The 25,970-nt window shown below is 41.5% G+C and overlaps 1 protein-coding gene across 2 annotated transcripts in view; it reads left to right on the top strand.

Moving 5' to 3' along the window:
* Positions 1-25,970, top strand: part of SYT16 (synaptotagmin 16) — a 110,482-nt gene that overhangs the window by 75,545 nt on the left and 8,967 nt on the right. For both annotated transcript variants that reach the window (XM_062630754.1, XM_062630755.1), the window contains 3 exons: positions 14,279-14,526; positions 18,484-18,927; positions 20,014-20,203. In XM_062630754.1, the coding sequence (XP_062486738.1) occupies positions 14,279-14,526; positions 18,484-18,927; positions 20,014-20,203 (882 nt within the window). The remainder of the gene's footprint in view (positions 1-14,278; positions 14,527-18,483; positions 18,928-20,013; positions 20,204-25,970) is intronic.

Below are 25,970 nucleotides of genomic sequence, written 5' to 3'. Positions count from 1 at the left end.
ATATGGTCTATATGTAGCAGCGTAATCTGTGTGGGAGTATTTTCTAGCAAATAGTATGAAAATGGTGGTGCTGGAGAGAAAGCCCTGAATTTGGATTAATGAGAGCACTGAGGTTTGATGAACTTCTGCTTCTCAGGGTCAGTTTTGGGGTCTAAGTCTTATTGCCGTAAATAATGTAGCTATAAAACCAGTGGGCCTGAGGGTCCAGTTTTGCAATTATCAGTAGCTGATGTAAAACTGCAGCTGAGATATATTGCTATTCCTTGATCACACAGTTGTGCTACTTTCCATGTCTGTCCTCACAAGGATGCCACTGTGTGGTGAACTGGACCAGCTCTTTGCTTCAGCTGAGAGTTACCTGCCCCTTCCCTAGTACTACTGAATCAGGTGGGTTGGCCACATTATTGCTAAAACTGAAACAAGGGGAAGGGAAGGAGGACAAGATTGTCCCTTTTGTGTAACAGCTTTGATCCTGAACGCATGTGAGTCTCGTTGCACTGCGCACTCACCCACTGCTGCTGCTGAAATCTGTGATTTTCCCAGGAGTGCTATGGAAACGGTGGTGTTACAACAGTGGTGAAAGTGGGCTGTGGTGAATCAACCCTCTGGTAGCAAACAGAAAGTTTAATTAGAAAAATCAGTGGGAAAATAAATATCTGCCCTGTTGCAATGCAGTTGTTATCTGTAGCAACCCCAAGCAAATATCCTTGCAAGGCAGTTGGTTTTCACCTTGCTAATCAGCAGAGACTTATGGTTACAATGTTGGGTGCTATGAATGGTGTGTAATCAGCATGAGTATGCTGGGTCTGGAAGGTTGTGAGTGCAGGGTAGTGAAACTCCTTTGAAGAGGAGCAAGAGTCAGTGTCCTGGGTTTCCTGAACATTTCTTTGGCCAGTCTGATTTCTGCTAGGTAGAAGGCCATTTTATGGAAGAATCATAGAATGGTTTAGGTTTGAAAGGACTTTAAAATCATCCAGTTCCAACCTCCCCGACATGGCCAGGGACACCTCACACTAGACTGTGTCACCCAAGGCTCTGTCCAACATGGCCTTGGACACTTCCAGGGATGGAGCATTTACCACTTTTCTGGGCAACCCATTCCAGTGCCTCACCACCCTCACAGTAAAGGACTTCATTATACCCAACCTGAACTTCCCCTGTCTAAGAAGCTAGTGCCAGTTCAGAGAAACTTCCTTAAATGTAGTGGAGAGGGCTTCAGAGTGGCTCCTTTTCATTAGAAGGAGAAGTGTGTATCCAAGCCAAGCAAAGAAGTAGAAGAGGCAATTGATTGGGACCCCATTGTAGTACAAAAGCTAACAGGAAAACTGTCATAATGCTTAAAAAGTGAGAGTTATTTTTTTGTTGGAAAAAAATACAGTGTTTTCTAACTCATCAGCCATTGGGATCCAGCAGTTTGTTCATTTTCCAAAGCCATGAGCATTTACAGCCCCACACCCCAGAGCATGCACTGCACCCTGCAGTGTCTCCAGCTTAGACACAGCATCTGCTGACAGGAGGTGCTTTCCTGCCTCTGCAGCTGCATGTTTTCTTCAAGCAACCTAACCTGTGCTGGCAAAGGTATGTAACTGCATCCACAGCAGGGGATTTCCTGACTTAGCAGTGTCTCCTACAGTGTGTAATCTCTTTTTTCTTCCACTTTTCCACATATTCTGGTCCTGTGCTGGTAAATCCCCGTAGCATAAATGAAGCCTGACTCAATCTTACTCTACACATAAAATGTAAAGTAGGTGACTGGTAAAATCAGGAATAGTTGTGCTTCTGCTTCTTAGCTGCCATTTCCTTTCACTAAGGAAGAACCTTAGGTGGCAAAGTGAGAGTCAGTTTGAAGCTGAATCCCATGTTCCTGTTTTTAAAATCCAAATCTGGGAGTAGAAAAAAAGCAACAGGAAAATATATTGATTTTTATGCTGTTTTCTGTGGGCAGTTCTCTATTTCTTTGCACAGCAGTGTGTGGAATTGGAGTTTATTGCTCTGAGTGCTGTATTGTTTGGCTATAGAGATGCTTGATGGGCAGAGACAAATGATGTCTTGCTTCCAAATGCTCTCTGACTTTTTAATTTTTGTTGGAAAACTCCCCTGGTATGAAAGCTGCCAAGTTGTGATTCCATCTGCCTGCATTGCATGCAGACACCTAGACACCCAAATGTGTTCACCTCTGAGAGGTTCCCAGTTGGTTTGGTTATGGGGTTAGAACAGATTAACAGGTAGGGATTGACATGTTGCAGAAGTAGGACACTGTCACTTGACACTCATCAAATGGACCTTACCTTTAAGACTGGGTACCAAATGGTTCCCTGGTTGGTTTACCAACCAGAAAGTGACAAAACCACATAGGTCAGGGCGCAAGGAGAAAGCCCAGCTGGAGGTAGCCTTTTCTTTGTTAGGAAATGACCAGTCCATGTTAGTCAATGATGCATGGTCGCTGTGCAGTGTCTTTGTCCATACTGGCATGTGTAGAAGCATGGGTTTACTGTATCACAGCACTTTCTTCATCAGTTTTAAATTCATTTGTGGTCTAGATAGATGTTTCGGATTTTGTGTGAAGCTACAGGGTGTTTTCCTTAGTCAAGACGGTAAATTGGGTAGTTATGGTACTTTGAACTTCAGTCTGAACTTCAGTTCAGATGGTTGAGAGCAAAGGCAAGAATATTCCAGATTGAAGATAGTGCAAATCAGAGCTGTTGTTGCATAGGAATTGGTAGTAGCAACTCCACATGTGTTGCTGCATGTTTCCTTTACAAAATGTTTCTTATTTTTTCCTGAGAAGTTTTAACAAGTCCCTTGTTTGCAGCAGACCTTTCCAGTTGTTCAGAAGAAAAGCCCTTTTCTTTCTATGTGCGTTGGGTATTCTGGGTATTGCTGATTTGGGAGCTGTTGCAGATCAGTGTTTCTCTCTGTCATCCTGATCATGAAAATTTTAAGGCTAAGCCTATGTGACTGCCTCTGTAATAGCAAAGAACATACCACAGAGTGCTGCTGGGATGCTCCAAGTATATGCCTTATGCATAGAGGAGAGGTACTGATACTGTCTTTGGTTACATGGTCAAATAGATTTTTTTGTTTAGTACTTCTGCTTCCTTCAGGGCTTGGTGATGCTGTCACTGACTTCTGTGAAACAGAATCAAAATCTTTAAGAAGAAAGTGGGCACACAAGGGCAGCATTAAATGTGTAGGAAAAGCAGAGACTTGGCATTTGCAAACTTTTCATTGTTCATCCAAAATGACTGCTGTTTGTTATTGCTGGGTTTTTGACATGCAGGCAGACAGGACACACGCAGTACATCTATATTTTACACCTACACTATGTATTTTGTTCTTTTTCTTTTTTCTTTTTTTTCTTGGATAAGCTTTGAACAAATGATAAGTTATTCTTTATACTTGGTAACACTGTGGAGAATTCTTGAATTATTTATTTTATGCATTTTAGCTTCATGTGTTTGGATGCCTGTGAGCTTACTTTGTGACTGATTGAGTGTTTGAGATTTCTGAATAAATAGTGGTAGTTTGAAATATCTTTCATGAAAAAGAGATCACCCTCCTTCCTCCCCCACTATCTCCTCTACAGAAAAAAAATCCCACATGCTTCCTTATGAGTGGTGGGAAGTTGATTTGTAAACCAGATGCTGCATAGGGGTAATTGAGTTGAAGTTGCTAGAAATATGTATATGCTATGCAACATCTGCAGATCTCAAGCTGTATTCATTATCTTTCCAGAATTTAGATTGTAATTATGGGTCCTTTATTTCAGTTTCCATGGTGATACAGAAAATGTTTCCCCCTTGTCCTTTCCTAATCAGGACACTTGTATATTTGAATGGTGAACATTTTTCTCTCCCTTGGGTAAAGTTTTATTAATACAGAGATATTAAGTTGACATGGAGCTGTCTGCTGCTCAGGTGGAGATTCAACAGCAGACGTATCGAGCGTTTGATACAGATTGTCCAGTGTCGGCGTTTAATTTGCCTGGATGCCAGTAAAAAATAGCATCCAGTGTTATAGCAAGTGATGAAGTTATGCTTTGGGTGTTAGTAAAGTTAAAATCAAAGTCAAGTGTCCAATAATATATCAAACCAGGCCAAACTCTTCCCCTCCATCCCTTCACCTTTCCTATTCTGTCTCAGAAAATGGGCTCTGCTCTTTTTTGCAGGGAGTTGCATGCATGCAGGTCATCCAGGGGTTGTCCTCACAGGAACAGTCCAGGAGTGCTCATCCACATGGCCTTTGTGAAATTTCTTGTAGTAACCAGAACTGCACACTACATTAAAGCACATCAGGTATACAGCCTCATGTCCACATATCCAGGTTTATAGTGTTATGGTTGGTTTAGAAAATGGTGGAAGATACGGCTTAATTACTAAGGATGATGTTTTACTCAGGATTTTTTGTTAAGCTGTTTGAGTGAAAAGTGGACTTCATTTTAAGTAGAATATTTTTTATTTACCATAAATAGCCAAAAGTTCTACACATATAAATAGGACTTAACAGCATTTGCTGAGCATTTAAAATAATCCTGTAGAAGCTGCATGAGCTTTAGGTAGATGCTCATGTTGAACTGACACAGTTGGTTGAAGAGTTTTGTGTGTATTGGTTTATCTGAATAGATCATAGCACATTTAGGCTATAGGGTTTATACAGCTTGAAATAATTCTTAAAAAATTTTCAAAGAAACTTCTTTTTAACAGCTTATATAAAAATAATCTATTTTTGTGATAGCTGGTCACTGATCATTTACAAACTAATGTCTAAAAGTTAGAAACTGTTAGCTTTTTCCTCCGGTTGAGAACAATTTTCTAGAAGGAACAGCAAACTTATTGTCAAACTGTGGCAAATCAGACCAGAGGGTCAAGTCTACCAGCGTGGCAGCATGGAAGAAGCCAGCTCCTGCTGGGATGGTGGTGGGAGCGGTTTGTTCTGGTACTGCCAGTTTCCTTGTTTTGTCCTCTCTGCCTGCGGAGCTGAGTGCTGTCTTCTGTGCAGCAGCAGATAAATTTATGGAGCAGTGACAGCAGTTGTCATTAAGTTCATGCTACAGATTTTTAATAGCCCTAACACAGTGTGTAAAACGGGGATCCAGTTTCCCCACCTCTAGCTGTATGGCTGGTGTGAAATTTGAGGTGAAAAAGCATGCTTTCCCTCCCAAACCAGGCAGTGTCACTGAGAAAGCTGCCCTCCACCCATTCATCTGCAATGTCCTGTATTTCAGCTGCTTGGGTTTACCATAGTGATTATCAGTGAGTCTTGGCAACCATATCGTACAGTCCATACTCAAGAGCAGGCATTGCACCAACCACACTCGACAGGTGGCTTGTTCACACACAAACATGCATGTATACACCTACTGCCCTTTGTCCCCACTGTTCCTTTCTCTGTGCTGTCAGTGGATCAAAATGTCCTGCTGTTGCACTTCCCTGATGCTGATAGCAGGGAGATCAGCAAAATGCCTCTGCGTTTTCATCCTGATAAAGCAAGGCCAAGTATATATAGTATGTATTGAACCCTCCTTCACCCATCTGGCAGATATTCACATACTAATGAGGGTGCAGTCATCTCATATTCAAAGCACGTGTTGGTAGCAGGAGGGGAAGGGCACTCACAGGGACATGCTCAAATGCGTATCTTCACTTTTAAAGGTTATAATTTACATTGGTCTCCTGAGTTCCTCTGCTGCTGGCAGATGGAGTCAGCAGTGCCTGTTAGCCAAGTGCCGTAATTATGTGTTCCTGGTATTAACCCAGAGCAGGTTATGTCTGAGTTACTTTTTCTGCACAAAAGAAGTTCCCTCTCCACCTTAGCAGGAGCTGCAGAGGCCTGGAAACATGAAAAAGTTTTCAAGTACTTTGCTTACTACTTTGTCTTTGCACATGCTAGTGATTTTACAAGTGGTTCTCTGTGTTGTGTCTTAGTGTTCTACTCTGTCAAACACCTTAATAAAAAAACAATAGAGTCACATGCAGATTTGGGTGAGGTCTAATAATATATAAATGCTGCTGATACAATATGAAATTCACAGGCTTTACAGAGGTTTGAAGAAGCAGGTGATTCTCAAGTTCATTCCCAAATCCTCCCTGAACCCTTGATCCCCTTTTTCTTCCTGGAAGGTCCTTCTGAGAGCCAGGAATGTCCTGTGTCTTCTGGCTTCTTGACTAAGGGCAGAAGACAGTCTAAAGCCAGAGTTATGATTTTTTTGCCAGTAAACAGTTACAGGGAGGATGAAGAATAGACAGCATCTCCAGGCAGCAATGATGACGTGATTAAGCAGTTTGATATCTCTGTGTCATGCTAACAAAAGTTTTTGGTCAGAAGTATCTGAAAAAGCAACACCAGCAGGGGTGGACCATAGACCCAAATTCAGCTGTTTGCTCTCCAGACATGAGGAGTATGGTACACAGGTATCTGAATTCAAAGGTACTGTTTGCATGCAGTAAGGTTTAAGAAGTTGGAGTCTTAAGACTCTAAGAGCCTCAGCATGGAGAGGTTCTTTTGTTGTGGAGAGCAAGTCCTCAATCTTGCTTTCTCTCTTACTTGGTTTCCTTACTGGTTACCTGCAGCTCGTTTTTAAAATGGTTAGAGGAAAAAGTCTGGATCCATGTCCTACTGAAGTTCATGAAGGTCTTTCCATTAACTGTATATTGCTTTTGAATTCTGTCTCCTAATCAACTAGAATTTTCATGGATTTTATCACAAATTTTGCCACAGTAAAGACTGCAGGACTTTGTTCTAATTGTTTTTGATCTGTGCCACACAAGTAATTTCTTTAGCAAGGCTTTTAGCAGAAGTTGAATGTCTCCTTTTGTAACAGCTTTGCAAACACAAGGTGAACAGTGAATTATGCTGTATCATTTGCCAGCACATACGCCAAATGTCAGGCAATGACAGAAACTAAAATTTATGGCACAGAAGGGAAGACTTTTATGATCTTATATGGACTAATGTAATGACTCTTTTATACAAACAGAGATGAAATGCATTTGAAAACATAGCTACTTAGAAAATTGGCCTGAACACATTCTAAAATCTGGAGAAGTTTATTAGAGGGAAGAGTCATGAAAGTGCCCTTTGTTTCTAATTCTGTAGGATGTTTTAATTTTGAAATATAATTGCTTGATTTTATTGCACCATCTGATTAGAGCGATCTTTTAAAAAGATGGCTCTCCATTGAACTCTTCTTCTGACATAATATGATGCAGAGTTCTTCTTAATTTTCTTTTCAGAGGTAATATTGATATTGTTGAAATAGCTGTTCAGAAACTAGATGAAACCAGATGTTGAAGCTTACTTCCACTAAGATATTCGGTACTCTGCCTTGTTCTTAAATAAGCTCAAGATTAGATCCTTTGTTATGAACAAGTGCCTATGAACTAACTAATCCTTGGGTATGTCAGGTCTCCTTCAAACCCAGAGAGGCTTGAGGCATGTAGAGCTGCTGTTACTGGGTGTACAGCAATAATTGCACACACCCACGGCTGCCGGTAAGACATGTTTGGGAGGAAAGCTGAATGGTTGGGGTCAATCCTAGATAACCCCACAGCCTGCTGCTCCAGTTGCTGGTCTGAGAACTCCATTTGTGTGAGAGTCCATTTTGGCCCCTAGCACGATCTCAAAATCCAGACAGGTATGTGGGTATAAAGCCATCATTGTGCCCTGAGGGTATATCAAACACTGTTTCAGCTGAGCATGCCCTCTGGTCCTTTCTGGGTGAGAGGGATGAAGGATCTTTTGAAAATGCCAAGGCTCCTGGCACTTTCAGACCTTTGGACTCTGCCCAACACTTCTCTTCTCATTGTGTTCTCTTACCAGACCTTTCCCTCATGTAGCTGGTAGTTTTCTCTCAGAATCAGAACTTTGTAACAAATTTAGGCATGCAGTGAAGTTGAGCATCTCGGGGAGCCCTGAATAGCTTCTCTCCGCCTTGACATACGGCAAAGTTTTCTCACATCATGAGATTTTCTTACATGAGATTTTCCTGACCCTCTGTTTCTGTTATCAGTGTCATGGCAGTCTGCTCTTTGGACTCATTTAGCTTTAACTTTCACCTCTCTGTAGTAAACTGAATAGAGCTTGGAAAGAGGAGTACTCACTGCAGGAAGGAAGTGTTTGGAGGATGCTCTTGAGGAGCTGAATGGTTTGAATGCCAGCTCTGCCCACAGCCTCTCTGCAAATCACCCTGTTAATAAAGAGCCTATTTTAGTTATGGAAACATGGAGTCTTCTCAGGCATTACCCAGCATGTGGTAAATTAAACAATCTTGGCCTGATTGCAAAATGTCACTTGAAATTTTAAGATCCTTTTTCTCTTTAACCCCTAAAATTTACAAGGCATTTTCGTTTAGATTTATTGTAATTAGATAATAATTCTGCTCCTTTGAGGCTCTTCTAGGAAGTTTTTTATCACTTTTTGATGGCTAATCTCAAAATATCCAAGGGCAGGAGCACTGCTTTGTCTCCCTGCATCTGATTTGGTTCAGTATAAGGGAACATATAGCAATGGCATACCATACAGTGATTTGGAGCTGGGACTGTACCAAAAACCAGGCCAGAGGATTAGTGCTGCATGAGGACAAATATGCCTCAGTCCCACAGACTCATCTCTCTGCTGCTGTTACTGTCTTTCAGGAAAAGAGATTTGAAAATCACTGTTAATAGACCAGAAGTACCTAGATCCATACTGAAATCCTTCCCTCCTCTGATCCATATTTAAACAGGCTTTTAACTGCAGCATGTGTTTATGTACAGTTTCCATACAGTCTAGAAGAAAGGATCCAATTTCTTTCATTTTGGAAAATCACAAACAAAAGACTTACTTTTTCTTGGAAAAGCACAGGGATTCATTGCAATCCACAAAGCAAACATCACCTTGGTCAGCACAGGTAAGAGGCATACATGGTACTCTTCATCTCAGTGTTTCTTGCTGGTCAATGAGCTGTGTGGTGTTAATTTAACAAGATCTGTTGCACTCCATCTTTTAACTCTGGCAGTGTGTTTTAGGAAGTGATAAGGCCTCTCAGGACTTTTCTTTGGCCCATTGTAACTCCTCATAGAACTGAGAGATAGATTGTGTATCACTGAAAAAGAAGAAAGATACTGTAGGTTAACCAGGCCACTTACCTGCAGATGTGAGGGGACATTTTTCAGCCTGATTTTCAATGTTTGATGTGCTGAGCTTTCCTGTGTTTTTGGAGAGATGCTTCCGTGTGCCAGTGCCTTTGTGTTCTGTTTGGAGGTGATGCTCATCATTTTCTTCAGTTTCTTCATAGCCAGTTCTCCAACCCTGAATGCAGACTTTCCTGACTTATTGGTGATTTCTGCTCCTCAGTATTCCCCTTGCCTCTTTCCTGGCCTGTGGACATGTGTGACACAACAGGGAAAGGTTGGGAGGCAGGACTGAGAAAAAGAAAATCAAATCACATTCTTTTAGTATAAAGTACTATCTACCCTTAATTTTAGAATTGACTGCTATTGCTCTGTGGGGACTTTTGGCTAATTAAATTTGAAATAGATAATGCTGTCTCAATGTGTATTCCTGATGCTGTACTGTTTATTCATGTCAGGTATACATAAGACATTCGACATTTTATTCCTTAAGGATCTCTCAGGTAAATTACAGGCATTTTACTGCTCTGACCTTTTCCTTTACATGAAGAACTTTTGTTTTCACCATTTTTTGGTGGAATATAATGTTAGAACGGATGTAATTGGAGAGGTGTAGTTGTTCTAGTCTGTATAGTTGGGTTATTACCTGTAATGATCCTATAATACTGATACTTGTAAGTGATTATCTCTTACCAAACTACTTTAAATTTAAAGAAAAAGACTGTTTCACTGAATGGTTTTGGTGAATCACCTTTTCTGTTCCTTTCCCTGAATACTACATTTGCTTTCCTAATGCATTTTGTGCCCAAGTCTTAGGGAGATGGCTTGCTCTATTAATATGTTTCTGGAGTTCTCCTGTTATGAATAGCCTTTTATGGCTTTAATGTAGTTTTTGTAAATTCCTCTATTATTGATCCAGATATTATCCCAGCAGGAGTCAAAACCACAAGACAATTGTGTGAGGATAATTTCTTACTACAGTAGCATTTTATTCTGAAAGCCTGCTGTGTGGTGTGTGCTTTGATGGATGACCCGCTGTTTAAAATGTGTATTAGACATTGGCTTGCTAATTAAATGCCTTAAGGAGTGCCTGTACCCATTCAGTCTCAGTAAATTTGTGAAATTTCTGTTATTTTATTTCTTGCTTACGTTCTTGTGTTTACTTCTTTCTATTTTCTGATTTTGTAGAGAAGAATGGGAGTAATAAAAAAAAAAAAAATCAAATTGCTTTCTGCCCTTACTCAAGAGTTTCAGCTCATGGGTGGGTTGAGACAATGAGGGCTCTTGGTTTCAGTACTAGGTCTGCCAGGGGAGCATGAGGAGAAGAGGTGGGCTTTGCATTTCAGAAGGGAGTGAGAAGAGCACAGGGAGATCTGAATTTGGATTCCTTTCTCCTTCTGAAGGATCATTTCCCATGTCTCAGAAGAGGACCATAATTACATATGTAATATGTACACATAATTACAAAGCTGCAAGGTGCTCTTAGACTTCTCTGTTGAAGTGCCTGTGCTTGATGCATTTTACTGGGAGGGAGGATGTGAGACCATTCATAGGTGAAGAAAGGGGGTAAAGTTATTCTCCTAATCTCTGAGCTGTTAAATTGAAAGAGCAGTCAAGGGGGCAGGGATTTCTGCACACTTCCAGGAAACTTTTCCTGTGTATAATCCCCATTCCCTTTGTTGTTTTGGGTTGGGGCCTTAGTGTTTTTGTTCGTTTGTTTGTTTGTGTTTTTTTGTTTTGTTTTGTTTTTTCCCTTCTTTTTTTTTTTTGTGGAGTGGGTATGAATCAGAAACATTATATTTACTGATGAGGTTTCTGCAGGGCTGCTCTTAATCCCTTCATCCTCCAGCCTGTACTGTACTGATACTGACCCATACATGGGATTTTGTACTTGGCCTTGTTGAACTTCAGGAGGTTGATATTGGCCCACTTCTAATGCCTGTCAAAGTACCTCTGGATGGCATTCCTTCCCCCAAGCGCATCAAGTGTGCCACTCAGCTTGATGTTATCTGCAAACTTGTTGAAGGTGCACTCAATCCCTCTATGTCATTAGTAAAGATTCTGAACAGTACTGATCTCAGTATAGACTGCTGAGGTACACCACTTTTGCTGATCTCTTATTGGACATTGAGGATATTGTGTAGGGCCATGTCAAAGGCCTTACAGAAGTTAAGTTGGATGACATCTTTTGGTCTTCTCTTATCCACCAACGCAGTCAGTCCAGCACAGGTGGCCACCAGATTACTCAGGTAGGGTTTGCCCTCTGTGATGCGATATTGGCTGTGTCTAATCACCTTTCTGTCATCCGTATTCGTGGACATCTTCCAGGAAAGACCTGTTCCATGACCCTACTGGGCACAGAGATGAGGCTGACTGGTAGTTCCGAGGGTCCTGCTTTTTACCCTTTTAAAGAATGAGTGTGAAGTTCCCCATTTTTGGTCACTGGGTGTCTTCACCTGACTGGCATGACTTTTCAAGTATAATGGAGAGCAGCCTAACAACTACATCAACCAATTCCCTCAGAACTCTGGGATGCATCTCACCAGGTCCCATGGACTTTGCCTCACACAGAGTTGTGGTCAATGGCTCAGTGTCCAGCTGGAGACCAGTAATGAGTGGTGTCCCTCAGGGATCGATGTTGGGACGGGTCTTGTTCAACATCTTTGTCGCTGACATGGACAGTGGGATTGAATGAGCCCTCAGCAAGTTTGCCAATGACACCAAGATGTGTGGCTCAGTTGATACGCTGGAGGGAAGGAATGCCATCCAGAGGGACCTTGACACACTTGTTAGGTGGGCTAATGCCAGCCTCATGATGTTTAACCATGACAAGTGCAAGGTCCTACACCTGGGTCAGAGCAATCCTAGGCACAGCTACAGGTTGGGCAGAGAAGAGATTCAGAGCAGCCCTGCGGAGAAGGACTTGGGGGTGTTGGTCAATGAGAAAATGAACATGAGCCAGCTTCAGTGTGCGCTCGCAGCCCAGAAAGCCAACCGTATCCTGGGCTGCATCAAAAGGAGCGTGACCAGCAGGTCGAAGGAGGTGATCCTGCCCCTCTACTCTGCTCTCATGAGACCTCACCTGGAGTATTGTGTGCAGTTCTGGTGTCCTCAACATCAGAAGGACATGGAACTGTTGGAACAAGTCCAGAGAAGGGCCAGGAGGATGATCAGGAGGCTGGAGCACCTCCTGTATGAAGGTAGGCTGAGAAAGTTGGGGCTGCTCAGCCTGGAGAAGGCTGTGTCGAGACCTCATAGCAGCCTTCCAGTATCTGAAGGGGAGCTATAGAGATGCTGGGGAGGGACTCTTCATTAGGGACTGTAGTGACAGGCCCTAATGAAAGTTTTAAAACTTACATAGGGTTAAAACTTACATAGGGGAAGTTTAGATTGGATATAAAGAAGAAGTTCTTTCCTGTAAGGGTGGTGAGGCACTGGAATGGGTTGCCCAGGGAAGTTGTGAATGCTCTATCCCTGGTGGTGTTCAAGGCCCGGTTGGACAGAACCTTGGGTGACATGGTTTAGTGTGAGGTGTCCCTGCCCATGGCAGTGGGGTTAGAACTAGATGATCTTAAGGTCCTTTCCAACCCTCACTATTCTGTGATTCTATTCTGTGACTTGTATATGTTCAGGTCCCTCAGAGGATCTCAAACCTGATCATCGTCTGTGATGGGTGGGACTTCATTCCTCCAGTCCCTGCCTTGAGATTCAGGGAACTCGAGAGATATGGAACAAGCAATTGCCAGTAAAAACTGAGGCAAAGAAGTTGTTAAGTACCTCAGCTTTCTCTGTGTCGGTTTTCACCAGGTTCCCTGTATCATTTATCAGCTGGGAATGAAAACATGGATTCATCTAAACCAAAGCAAATTACTAATTTTCTGTTAAACACAGTAATTAATATTATTTTAAAAGATGAGAGTTGGAGACCAATTTTGAAAAATATGATTGTTCTGTAGTGATGACCTTCTTGAGAACAAACCCACAGGTTTGAGGACAAGCAAGCAGGTGGCCCTGCTTGGGTTGGGGGTGGACAAGATGACCTCCAGAGGTTCCTTCCAATCTCAACCACTCTAAACCACAAATAGTTGTGTTTGCAAAGGCAGGCATTCTGTTTTCATTAGTATTGTCAGCAGTCTGGGAGCACAACTTATTTTCTTTCACTGTGAATGCTCCTTGTTTATTTGAAAGAAGGGGAGACAAAGCAAAAGCAAGGCCTGGCATCAGATGCATAAAGAGGAGGAAAGTCCCTGTTTTTCTTCTGAAAGTTCTTGCAGAACACATTCAAGGCCAAATCATGATTTTTTTTCATCTGTGTCCCTCACATGTAATTATCTGTGTCAGTCCAACCAGAGAGCTCTCGCTGATACCTTCAAGTAAATGCTCTGTGTTCACAGTAGAGACTTCTGTGGGAAAGAGGATACTGTACTCTAACCAGAGAAAACTATTTTGTTCTCATTGATAAACCTTTAGCCCATGGAGGAAGTGTGTAGGATCAGATAACTTTTAACTAACGAAAGCAGGCAGGAAATGAGGGAACACATCTCCCCCCAGTCTCTCTTTAGACCGTATAGCCCCAGTATGGGATTTGGAGATTCCTAGCTGGCTTGTGGGACTGGTCATGTTCTCCCAAGTTCCTGGGGATGGGTAGTAGGGTTGTGGTAGTACCTGTTATGAAACTCCTTTCCCCACCAGCACCACCTGCTTGGGGCAATGCTAACTCCTGTTGTTTCCTCCTCCTTCTCCTCCTGCATAGAAGCAAATTGCTGATACCTGTTCATCAGGCCTGTGCTGTGCCTTTCTGTTTTTTGTCTGACCTGTGTTTTCATGGAAACAGTTGCTTTGGGGCTGCAAGGCAGCCCCAAGGCACTTCAATATCCCAAAACCTCAATTGATAATTACATTTGTTGGTTAACTTCTTCAAGTAAAGGCAGACGGTTTCTCAGTTCAGGATGGGGTGAGAAACAGCCATGTCCACTCCACTGAGTGATTTATACAGGCTATGGTGTTTTATAAGTTCAGTGCTGCAGTACACAGAGGTAGAAACTGTCTTGCATGCACTGGAGATGAGTGCAAAAGAAAGGAAAAGAGAGAAGAGCACATTTTGGGAGGTGTAGAGAGAGAAATTTCTTCTAATCCCTCTGAAATTATTTTATTTTGAAAATTATTAGGTCTGGATGGACTAAGCCAACTGAGTTACCAAGACAGCCTATCCTATGGTGAAGATGACCATTTATCTGTTGATTCAAGAGCAACAACTGAGAGTAGGGGCATGGGGCAGCATGAAGAGCCTAGGATGGAGTCCAGTATTGCTGATGCCATTAGGCCGCAAGCCACAGAAGGACATTTGGAAGTGGATACCAACCAGGGATTTGAAGTAAGTGATGCTACTGACAGGTCATCGCCTTGGAACCCCAAGGTATGGTGAATTGTCATGTATTACCCACAGCGTAAGCTTTCAAAGAGTATTGGGGGCCAAAAAATATTAGAGGAGAAATGAAGTGAAAAATTGGTCAGCACAGAATACGATAGTGGTACTTCCCTGTGCATGTGTGCATGAACATATGCTCCTCTCTACATGTTTTCCCTTTTTCTGGTATTTTATCTCTTGCTACTAACACTCATTCAGAGAAGCTGTTTTATTGCTTGATTTCTGACTGCAATCTCTGAATTGAAATTGGAGCTATTAGCTGCCTGACAGCATTTACTATCATTTAGCAAAGAGCACTCTGTACTGTAGCGGCCCAGAGCTTTGTTATTGGCTGTATGTGCAGGGTGAGTGTCTAGGGACCTGGTGTGTGGTCGCTGGGTCAGACCTGTGCCTCTTTTTCCAGGTAGTTTCTATGGCTTAGGCAGTGGACGCATCTGGAAAGCTGAAGGCAGCTGGTGAGGGTGGCCCATGACATAGCCGAGTGATCAAAACTCTGGTCCCCATTGATACTAGGCATCCTTCCAGGGAAGGAGAGAGCCTGAGGTTGGAGCTCCTCTGCTTTTCCTTAGCTCTGCACCTATAATTTGAAGACTTAAGAAAGCGTTACAGATTTTAAGGCATTGTAAACACCTGATGACTTAGCATCTCCATTTTCTCTCCTATTTTTTCAGTGTCACGTGTGGGTTTTCATTATTACTTTACCACAAGATTAAATTTCTTGAAAAAAAAAAAATCAGCCTGCATCAGATATATTAAAAGAACAGCACGAAGGTCACATCTTCAGCCTGAGTTATAAGGGACTGTTCTTCAGCTGTGGAATGAATACCCCCATCAAACTCTGAGGAACAAGGCTTTGAGGGAAAGGTTCTTTTCCTCAGAGCATGCTGCCTGCAGCAAGTTAAAGAGATGGAAAGCAGTTCTTGGTGTATATGCTGCAGCCCTAAGAGGAGTTTTGAACGGATTTTGATTTGCTGTACAGTCCAGTTCCCCAAAATACTACGCTACACATGGGAACTCCGTGCACTGGCAGCTCTGTCCTCTCTTTGCTGTGTGCCTCTGACACACACTGTTTGTCTGCCCTTCTGAGGCTCATTTCTCCTTTTCAGCGTTTGATGTACATTGCCATGGTTTATGTGCTGCAACGTCTCCAGTGTCCTCTTGTATTTCTTTGGAATACATGTCTTGTTTTGCTCCTGGTATCTACATTTTAAAAATGCAAAGAATGATTATAGAATCAGGGGGCAGGTATGACTAAGTCCCAGTTTATGTACTACAAGCAGCTTCTCATGCAAAGGTATTGTGTGGATTAATGAAAGACTTTATTGCAGGAACTAAATGTTCTGACATGCCAGAAATGTCCAAGCACTGTTATGCTCCACTCAAAGGACCTCTCTTTAGAAACAAAATGATAATTTTATGCCCCTGCAGTGCAACCACAAGTACTATTTTAAGCCTTGTCCATGGAGCTCCTTCAGGTTTCTCTGGCAGATGCTTATTTTACCTCATGAAGTGGATATTGGCTGTACTGGACAACTGGGTTAGACATACAGTATCAATCTGTATACTTGGCTTGACCTCTTAACAGCTGTACTGAGAAAAGAGGAAGAAAGAAATTTGGATGACATACCTAAAACCCATACTTTCCTTGTATTCCAGTTTAAATGTCTGTATAACCGATATTTTCATGAAAGGACAGCCCCAGCCCAGCTCTGAAAGCTGAGGGGAATTCTGTTAGTGACTTCCACAGAAAGATAATAGAGCATCTGTAAGCTTCACGTGCTGAAAACCTGTACAGGGGTGAGTCCCAAATAGTCTGATAGGACCAGGCTGTGGTGTCTCTAAAGCTTGGTTGCCCACAGAAAGGTCAGTGCCACAGAATCTGTCATTTCTCTTTCCCTCTCTGCTTCCAGTTCATGCAGTTTTCTCTGCAGTGGATGTGGCCAGAGCTGTAGTAGCACACACCGAAATTTCCTGAAATCCAGATTCTTTCTAGTTTTTCTGTCAAAAGCTAGGTGATAACTGACCTTCAGTCTACTCTACATGCTGCCAGGAGATGAGATACTCAGCCCTGTTGGGGCAAGAAAGTGCTCTTCAATCTTTGTACCTGTGGGTTTATGATGAATTTGCATTCTCCAGCTCAGGCATGTTGATGAAAGCAGTTATGCGGCAGGCACAGTTATCTCCTCACTTTAGCAGCAGTTCTTAAATGTCTTGATTCCGTCCTCTCAATAGCAAATGCACAGATGAAAGTAGGGAGGGGTGAACATGTGGAACATGAGTCAAGTGCAATCCTGTTACATTTCCTTCTTAGATATTATTTCATCAGCCAGACAGAAATAACTTGACAGCTACACAGCAGCACTTAGCATTTACATAACATCACAGTCTCTCCATGCAAGCTGGCCTGCCTTGCATTTTTGTCTTTGCAGCCTGCTGTTCATGCAGAAAGGCATTTTTATGGGCAACCAAGTAATTTTGTGTGCTATCCAAGCATTGGATATCATTGGACATTGCTTCCTCAAGTCATATGGCAGCAGGTCTCCATCACTAATATGCACGCATGGACTTTTGTATTCGTATACATGAATCTTAAGCACATATGAAAAGCTGGAACATTGCACATCATGGCAGATGAACTTGAGCACTCAAAAAGTAGATTGACAGTAAGTAGATAAAATTTTTGAGGTTTGTCCAAGGTCTTGTTTGGGAGACATGCCACCCTAGACACTTATGAAGGGAATTACGTCAGAAGTCCTGTGGCCCATCATCTGTACTCTTAACAATAAGATTCCTGATCTGTACTCTAAACAATAAGATGTTGAAGTGTTACTTGAAATGTGAAAGAAGATAAATGTTTGAGGAGGAGGGTGACTCAGACTGCTAGTGACAGGCCCTAATTCACCTTCTGGCTATTAACTGAAAATCTTTCCCTAGTACAGTGTATACTCATGTTTAAATACAAGTCATTGATCACTATAGCAACCACTTTATCACATGAAGCACATTCTAGCTCTAAGATAAAAAAGTAGTTTTGAACAGAAATGCACACGCCTACTCATCAAAAGGTAAGGTGAGGTGTTTTTTATCTTGTTTTATCAAGATGGTTCTTGTTTTAAAAGTAGATAAAAGATTGTGTGTGAATTGGTTTCAGCATGTTTTGATTATTTATTTTGAATTTTTATTCCAAATGTATTAGTATCTGAACTGAAGGAACTGATGCTTTTCTTTGGGAGATTTAAAAAGAGAATAAAGAGTAAATATGTATTTAATCAGACTGTTTTTCTTGATTATTGTTGCTTTAGCTGTAGAAAAGCTATTGAATTATAAGGCAGCATCTAGAAATGGAATTTCTTTTCTGCAAGAAATTCTGACATCTTGATTTCCCCTCCCTTCAACTCAAAAGCAGTGCTTAATTTTTGTTTTATTTTCCAGTGTAACAAAATATCTAAAAAGTTAGCAGATTTGACTGAATTGTTTGATTTTGGTAATGGAAAAAATTCAGTTTTGAAAGAATTCCAGTGTATATTTGAAGTAATAGATGAAGCTGGGGGGGGGGGGGGGGTAATAAAACTAAACCTAAATGTCTCAGGATTAATTATTAATATCTCAAAACTGAGGGGTTTTTTGTTTTGTTTTGGTTTGTTTTTTTTTTTTCTAGAATTTTTGCCAAATTAAATCTTCTGCAAAACATTTAAATATCGATGAAACTTTTCTTTGGAAATGCTTCAACAAGTGCTGTTGCTTACTATATTGTATGAGGAATAGTACACAAAATGAGGCAATTAACTATCCCTGGCCTTTTAGAAACAGTGGGATCCTTATTTTGCATAGCAACTGCCTGCACTTGCAAGCACAAGTGAGGAGAACAATTTCTTTTAAATAGAGTAGGGATCACAGAAGCAGTTGAACTTCAATGGGGCTTTTACTTCTTCCTTCTCTTTGCAGGAACATACTGAAGTGAATAGCATACCAGCTCATCATAGTGCTCATGAGCCCATCTGTAAATGTGGTGATTTAGACATCCTCTTCAACTATAAAGCCTCAAGTCAAAAGTTAGTAGTTACTGTCTTAGAAGCAAGGGGTATCCCAGACAAAGACCGCAGTGGAGTGAACACCTGGCAAGTGCACACAGTGCTGATGCCTAGCAAGAAACAGAGGGGTAAGACAAGTGTTCAGAGGGGACCGATCCCCATGTTCAAGGATAAAATTACCTTCAATAAGCTGGAGCCAGAGGAGTTAAGCAGCCATGGCATTCGTTTCCGACTCTATGCGGTGCACAAGATGGTTGGAGAGAAGATGATGGGTGAGCAGTTGTTCTGCCTGAGCAACATCAGCCAGGAAGGGGAAACAAAAGTGACACTGGTCTTGGAGCCAAGGAGTAACTTGAGTGTAAGTTTGATGGAAGAAACATGGACTCTGTAAAATTGTTCACCTGGTGAATGGGGACCAGCTGTGCTGACACCTTTCATTCAGAGCTATTAGGGTTAAACTGGTGGATCTGTCCTACTGTCACTTGAAAATTTATCGGTAAGGCCATATCTTCCCCACACAAAGCTGTGTGTTATTAACAATGGCTCAGCTAGCAAACTTAAACAAAATCATGTAGAGGTACTACATATAAACACATCATCAAATGCTGTGTCATTCAGAAATAATAGGCTGGTTCTGGAACCACCAAGGCTAATTATGTCTTAATTTCAACAAGGACAGTAGTTTTTTGTGCACTGTTACGTGGGTGGATCTGTACTACTACCACTGCAAGAGCTACCTCTTTTGGCACTAACACCTAGCTTGTGGATTTCTGTGTTGTGCAGTTTACATGTTATCAGAAATGCCTAGTAATGTTCCTTTTCATGACAGGTGGAAGTGAAAAGGTGGGCCTTGTGAGGAAGAACTGGTTGTGCTGCTTTATAGTCTTCCATGCACATCACAGTTGTATCTTGCTCTGGCTCTGCCAATCAATTTGTATAGATGAGTTCTGTCATGATTCATTGTCTAAAAAAAGCTCAGTGGGAGGTGGTGCACATGAAATCAATAAACTGTGTATTTTCCAGCAGAGCGGGGGGGGGGGGGGGTAGGGTGGGATAGAGAGAGCATCATAGTAACAAAGAAAGAAAGAAAGAAAATTCACTGTACATGACCTGAAAACCCCAAACTGCAAAATGCATTCCATCCAAAAGACATTGTCGAGGGAATTTACTGTGTGTTTGATGTAGTAGGATGTATACTTATCTCAGAGGCTTTGATTTACACTAGTGATAACACATTACTCAGAGTTCCTCATCTTTAAAGAGCAAGTTCAGAGGTGTGTTTTTGTAAAAGTGATGCTCTGATTCTGCTGGAGCCCCATCGTAATTCATTCTTAGTCATTGTTATTTCTTAAGAAAGATCTTACTAAACAAGGGTAAAAGATATAAATTAAGGGAGGGTGGTGTTGAATGTCCTGATGAGTCTTTCAGTGCTCTTTCCCTGCAGTGTGCAGACTCTCAGCTTAGTCTGTCAGCAGTCTCTCACAGCGATAGTGCTTCTTCAACACAGTCCCTGTCGCATGGAGGGGTGCCAGAGCTGCTTGTGGGATTGTCATACAATGCCACTACAGGGCGGCTGTCAGTGGAGGTGATCAAAGGCAGTCACTTCCGAAACCTCGCCATTAATAGGCCACCTGGTAAGTACTTTCACTGCTGTTAAATAGCACCATTGAGTCAAAATTTGGTTTTTATTTTCTTCCTCAAGATACTCAATTATGTCATTGCTGAGGTAGGTTTCCTTGCAGAACATCTGATTGAAAATTAAAAGCATTATTTCAAATACATGTGCTGGTAATTTTTACCGTGTAATTGGAGGCAATCATGAAGACGCAGCTGATGGGACAGTAATACTTGAATGTCTCTTTTATTGCATGTACCTTGACAAGATCTGATTATGGTGAAAGTGCTATTATACCCAAAGAACAGAGCAATTCTCAGCAGATCCATGAAAAGAAAGAAGCACTTTTCAAGTGATTATATGTTACCATGTGACCTACAGAGGCCCTGCCTAGTGCCAGTAAGTGTTTCCCAGGGCTATACTTTGTTTAGTCCCCTTGTTATGCTGCTGAGGGCTAGGTGATCTGGCGCTTGGGCCCTTCGGGATTCTGCTGCTGGGAATTCTCTGCTGCCACAAAAGGAAATTTTCTGCAGAAAGAAGTTTTGAAAGTTGTTCTTCTGGGTTGCAGCAGTTGAGTTCTCTTCCTGCAATGCCTAAAGGAAAAAACGGAAACTGTGTTACAGGAGGTTTAGTTAGTGCCTGAGCTGTAGTTACTCCCTGACAAGGACAGTGGTGCTAATGTCCATGATAAAGCAGCCATAGTGCATGGTGTTACCTGCATTGTTGCTGGGGTCTCTCATTCAGGGGTTGAATGGCAGTGCTGTATTCATCTTGTATTGTTCATTTGCCTCCTGTCTGAAATCAGCCGCTAATGGCTATGTGAAATAATATTTTCTTGTTTGTTCATGTGCTTGCTTTCTGTGATGTGCTTGCCTGCCTGTCACAGGTAGTAACCTTTGACAGTCCCTTGCCTTCACTGGATTTGACATAATATCTCCAACTTGCAAAATGCTAAGGTTGCTTTTACAAGATACTGTGCATTTTGGCCCAGAGCTAAAAAAATATTTATGCAATATTTCAATATATGGATGTGAAAACTTGAGTTTCCACTAAACTATACTTACGTATATTACAGAAATAATCTGTCATCAGTCAGTCCCTTGAGAATTAAGGGCAAGTCTATGCAGCAGTAATAAAACATGACCCCAGTCTGCATAGCCTTTGCAAGTCTTGCATTAGCTGTGGCAACATAGCTGTCCATGTGAGTTAAAGACATGGTCTTGTTTGCAAGACCATGTCTTACTAAAAGGTTTCATGTTGGCACCTTTTTAGTAATTAAAAGCAAAGACAGACTAAGACAAATGTCTTAGCAAGCAAGCTCAACTGCATTTATATATGCTGCAGTGGAGATACATCCTAAAGGTTTATTCTTAGAAATGAAATTCAAGTAGTCCAAATACAGCTCCAGGTTAATTTACTACAGTGTTTTTTTCTGGCATGTTTTCATGTATCTACCTGTGGTACTGGAGTTTTGTCTCTTAGCTGCCTGAAGATGTGGATTATGCAGCACTTCTGTTCTTAAATCAGGCCCTGTGCAAGTTGTCTTGTGTCTGGCTGGGTCAGGCATATGTAGTGCCTACTCTTTTCCCATAAATTGAATGTCTTCACTGTATAGAATTCAAATAATTGCCTTCCAGCTTCCTACCTGCAATATCATGTCTAAATTATTCACAGGTTTTGGTATTCTTCTAACAAATGTCTTTCTGGGTGCATGTTGTGTAGGTTCATGTGTTACAGTAAACTGAGCAGCCCTATAACTCATTGTCTATGAGTGCTGGTGAGTTGTGTCTGTCCTGGGCCTCTGATGGGATAGCATTTGGCAGGTTAGCCATGTGTGTACATGTTAGCTTTCAGCATGGGAAAGCTTAGCTGCCTTGATTAGACATCCCATTCAGCTTCTTAGCTGGTGGCTGTACAGAAGTGCAGTAGTTTGGTTGGCAGCAACTTTAAACCTGAGAAGCATTCTGTGTTGATGCGGTAAGAACAGGAGCAGTATATGGGAAAATGATAACATTCCTTGAGGGACTTTTTGATTTAGATTCTGCCTGAATTTTCCATTTTTGTGTTTGCAGGAATTCAGATAAGCCTAGTCTAATTGGTTTGATAAGCTGGACAATAACTTCTGTCAGCCATCCAAAGTAGTAGTCCTGGCATTGCTTCATAACAGTTCTTCAGTCTTCACTGTTAAGGCTATCTTGAGTTGTTTCTTTGCATCCTTTCCGTATCCAGGTCAACTTCAGCATTGTCAGACCAGTATCTCTTAGCATTAAATCAGTTTATAGGTAAAACACAGAAATTCATAAATGATTACAGGTGAGTTCTGAACCTATCACAACCTGCTTCTTTTATTCCAAGTCACATTGTTGCTTCTGCATTCAGCATTATTCTTCTGCTCTTACAAAGTTCCCAGTAGTGTGGTGAGAAAAGGAAAACCCAGTGAAGCAGAAACTGAAAGAAGTTAGAAAGAAGAAAACCAGCCCTTGTCTCAGATGTTTGAGTAGCATTTCACTGTAACTCCTGCAGGAACTGCAAAGGAGTGCTGTGAGGTCCAATCATTACTGTCTGAAACATGCTGAATGAGATGCTCAATAAGTGCTTCTCTGGGTGAAAACGAAAACTGCTATCTCCCTTTCTGGAGGGTGAGCAAATAGCCTCTGTGTTTTCTCAAATACATCCTATCTGCAGTTCTGTTGTTTGAGGCTCAGAGGGAGTGATTTATTTCTTGAAAGCATCATGAGGATTTCAAATATAACGGTGCTTCAGGACACTGAAATACCAAGCACAGACTGCTGTTCAGGCAGCCATTTATGGTACAACTGAGATAAGTCAACAGGCAGAATCCATCTCCATTCCTAGCCCTGCATGTACAGAGCCTGTACAGTACCCATATGTGGTCCTGTCGCAGCCCAGTGTCTTTAGTATTGTCTGCTGCTGACAGCTGCAGCTATGGGCAATGTCATGAGAGTCATGCACAGCATCAAATTCTCCAGCTGTGCTTTTTGCCCACCTTGACCTTCGCATCTGATACCTGCAGTCCTGCATAGGTGAGCTCAGAATCTCTTACAGTGTGTGTGCTCACTGCTTGGCATCCTTGCACAGGGATTTCACTGTGTACAGAAGGATCTGGACTGGAGCATTGGTGATTCTAGGTGTTAAAGACAGCAGAGGCTAAACCAGATGGTTTTGTAGAGAAGAAGAGGAAGATTGTGCACATCTCAGTTTTTCCTGGGCATATCTTCTCCTTCACTTAAACCTTTAAACTGAGTAAGGTAAACATCAAAGTCATGGGTGATTATATGAGTAATAACTGGGTTAGAAAACAGGTGGACAACTTGGAGACTTAAATCTTGTAGGCAGTGTCTTCTCTTCAGGTCACATATGTGGAATTTAAGGATAGTTTGGTCAAGGATAAGTGTCCAGGTATTGTTTTGGGAGCATGCTGAGTTATAGGCCTGGGTCTACAATCTCTGATCACACAAATAGATCCATTATCACTCAGAGCACTTAAGAGCACTCAAGAGTATGGCTGCAGCATTGGACTGTAAATTATTAGTGTGTGCCAAAAAGCCTTATGCATAAAAACATCTACGGTTTTGTCAGGCATGGACACTCTGTATTTTAGTGCTAATGGCTTGTATGCTGTGTACCTCATTCTCTTTGGTTCTTGTAAAATCATTAACCTATGCTAGCGTTATGCAGGGGTTCATATTTCGGTCTGTGTTATTGTATCTTCTTAGAACAAAACCTAGTGTGTTAGTTTAAAGGATGTTCATTATTATAAAAGTAACAAGAGAAACCTACACCACTGGCAGACATATCTTAAAAAAATTATAACCAGTTACATGCTATGAGCATGGTACCTTGGGACTGTAGTGATAGACCAGGAATCATTCGTGCTAGTCAGTGAGTGTATAAACATGCAACAGAGTGATGGTCTCTGTTCACATGGTGTCTAACCTTCATCAGCTGCTTTGCTGGGTGCAGTTCTGTCTCCTTTAATCCATACTTCATTCTTTCCCCTTCTGCATTTCTTTTGCGGCTTACGCCTGTGTGTAATGCAATTTGAGAAGGACTATTGTGAAGATATTCCCTTGCCTAAGGAAAGTCCTCCAAGTTTTTCAGCAGCTGCAGAATTAATCACACATAATAATTACATCCATACATGATCATTATTATACCAGCAGCGTATTAACCCCATTAAATAAACACAATAGCATTAATGCTATTGTAGACAGGAGGGAGAGAACAAGCTTATCAGGATTTCTATTTAGAACAGGATAAATTCTTGGCATAAAGCCTTGTCTGAAAACAAACATCTGAGCCGCAGATAACAATGCCGAGGAGTACAGAAGATGCTTCCATAGAAAAATTAGCATCCTGATTGCTCTGGTATCAGAATGCTTGAAAGCCATTAGTGGATTTTATTTTATGAACTTGTTTGTGAGAGAAGAAAAGTTACTATAGCTGTTTCATTCCTGGATAACTGAGGCACAGGTGAATTTTTTTAATTACTCCAAATCAGACCAGGAAGCTGGGAAAAAAAAAAAACAAAACCAAACAAAAAAAACCACCACCACAACAACAACAGCAACCAAACAAACCCAAACAAACCAAACCCCTAACTTTTAACCTGCATATCTAGCGCTGAACAGGGGAACTTGCATGGGCTCCTAAATGTTTGTAATTCATGCTTCTATCTTGTCAATAATAGAAGGGGGATCGGTACCAAAGCAAGCTGGGGTGTATTCAGTCCTCCAGAGATCTTGGTTAACAGAGCAATAGAGGTGTGGGACAGCTACTTGCTGCCAAGTACTTGCCAGTTCCTTACAGTAAGTTTGTACAAGACCAATTGTCCTCCATCTTTTTGTTGCACATACTTGAATGTAGCTTGAATAAATTTACAATAGGATCAGCTGAGAAAGTTTTGCTCAGGTTATTAAAGATGAAGCCAGATTCAAGGAGCCCCAGAAAGATGTCTCTGTAAGGAGCAGCTGGGTAGTGAGGCAGAAGATGAAGTATGGATGAACATAAGGTCTTGCATGGGGGAAGGTGTGAAATACAAACTTAATCTGGATGGACTTGGAGCTACTTTGGGGTAATATATTTATTAGGCTTATAATAAATATGTCCATGAAAATCAAGGATGAGCAGTAGTAATGAAAAAATACCCCAAACAAATTAAAGGTTAGAAATACACATAGGACAAAATGAAAAATTGGTATTTGACTGTAAATATACGGTCACCAGCATAATGAATACTGTGTACAGTTTTGGTTCCCTCTATTCAAATAGCATGCAGCAGAATTGGAAAGAACTCTATTAGAGACAATCACAGGTATGGGAGCAGCTGCAGGAAGCTACAGCTGAACAGACTGTGCCTCCCATCATGCTATGACAAAAGGAGAAAAAGGAATGTTTCACAAAGGTCTATGCAATCATAAGTGTCATTGAGAAAGTGAATCGGCAACAGTTACTTGTTGTATTTCCTGTTACAAAACCAAAGGATCATGAAATGAAGCAAGGAGGTAGCAGGTCCTGAAGAGGGGACAGCTCTTTAATGCTGTTGAATTCCTCACTACAGAACATTGTGGATGCTTAAGTCTGGTACATCACAGGACAAGGTCACAGAGAAAGATCCACTGATGACCAATATATATGAAAACATTGCCTCTGACTTGAGTCACAAATGGCTGGAGACTGGGAAGGTATTTGGGAGAGAATCAGCATATGCCGTATTTGCCATATTTTAATGGACTTAATAAGGCATTTGGTATTGGATACTGTTG

This window comes from Pezoporus occidentalis, unplaced genomic scaffold (genome assembly GCF_034315485.1).
Source record: "Pezoporus occidentalis ecotype Australia unplaced genomic scaffold, CSIRO_AGI_Poc_V1 ctg36, whole genome shotgun sequence".
Classification (NCBI taxonomy): domain Eukaryota; kingdom Metazoa; phylum Chordata; class Aves; order Psittaciformes; family Psittacidae; genus Pezoporus; species Pezoporus occidentalis.
The sequence above is the reverse complement of the archived record's forward strand: the minus strand, read 5'-3'. Positions and strand labels throughout refer to the sequence as shown.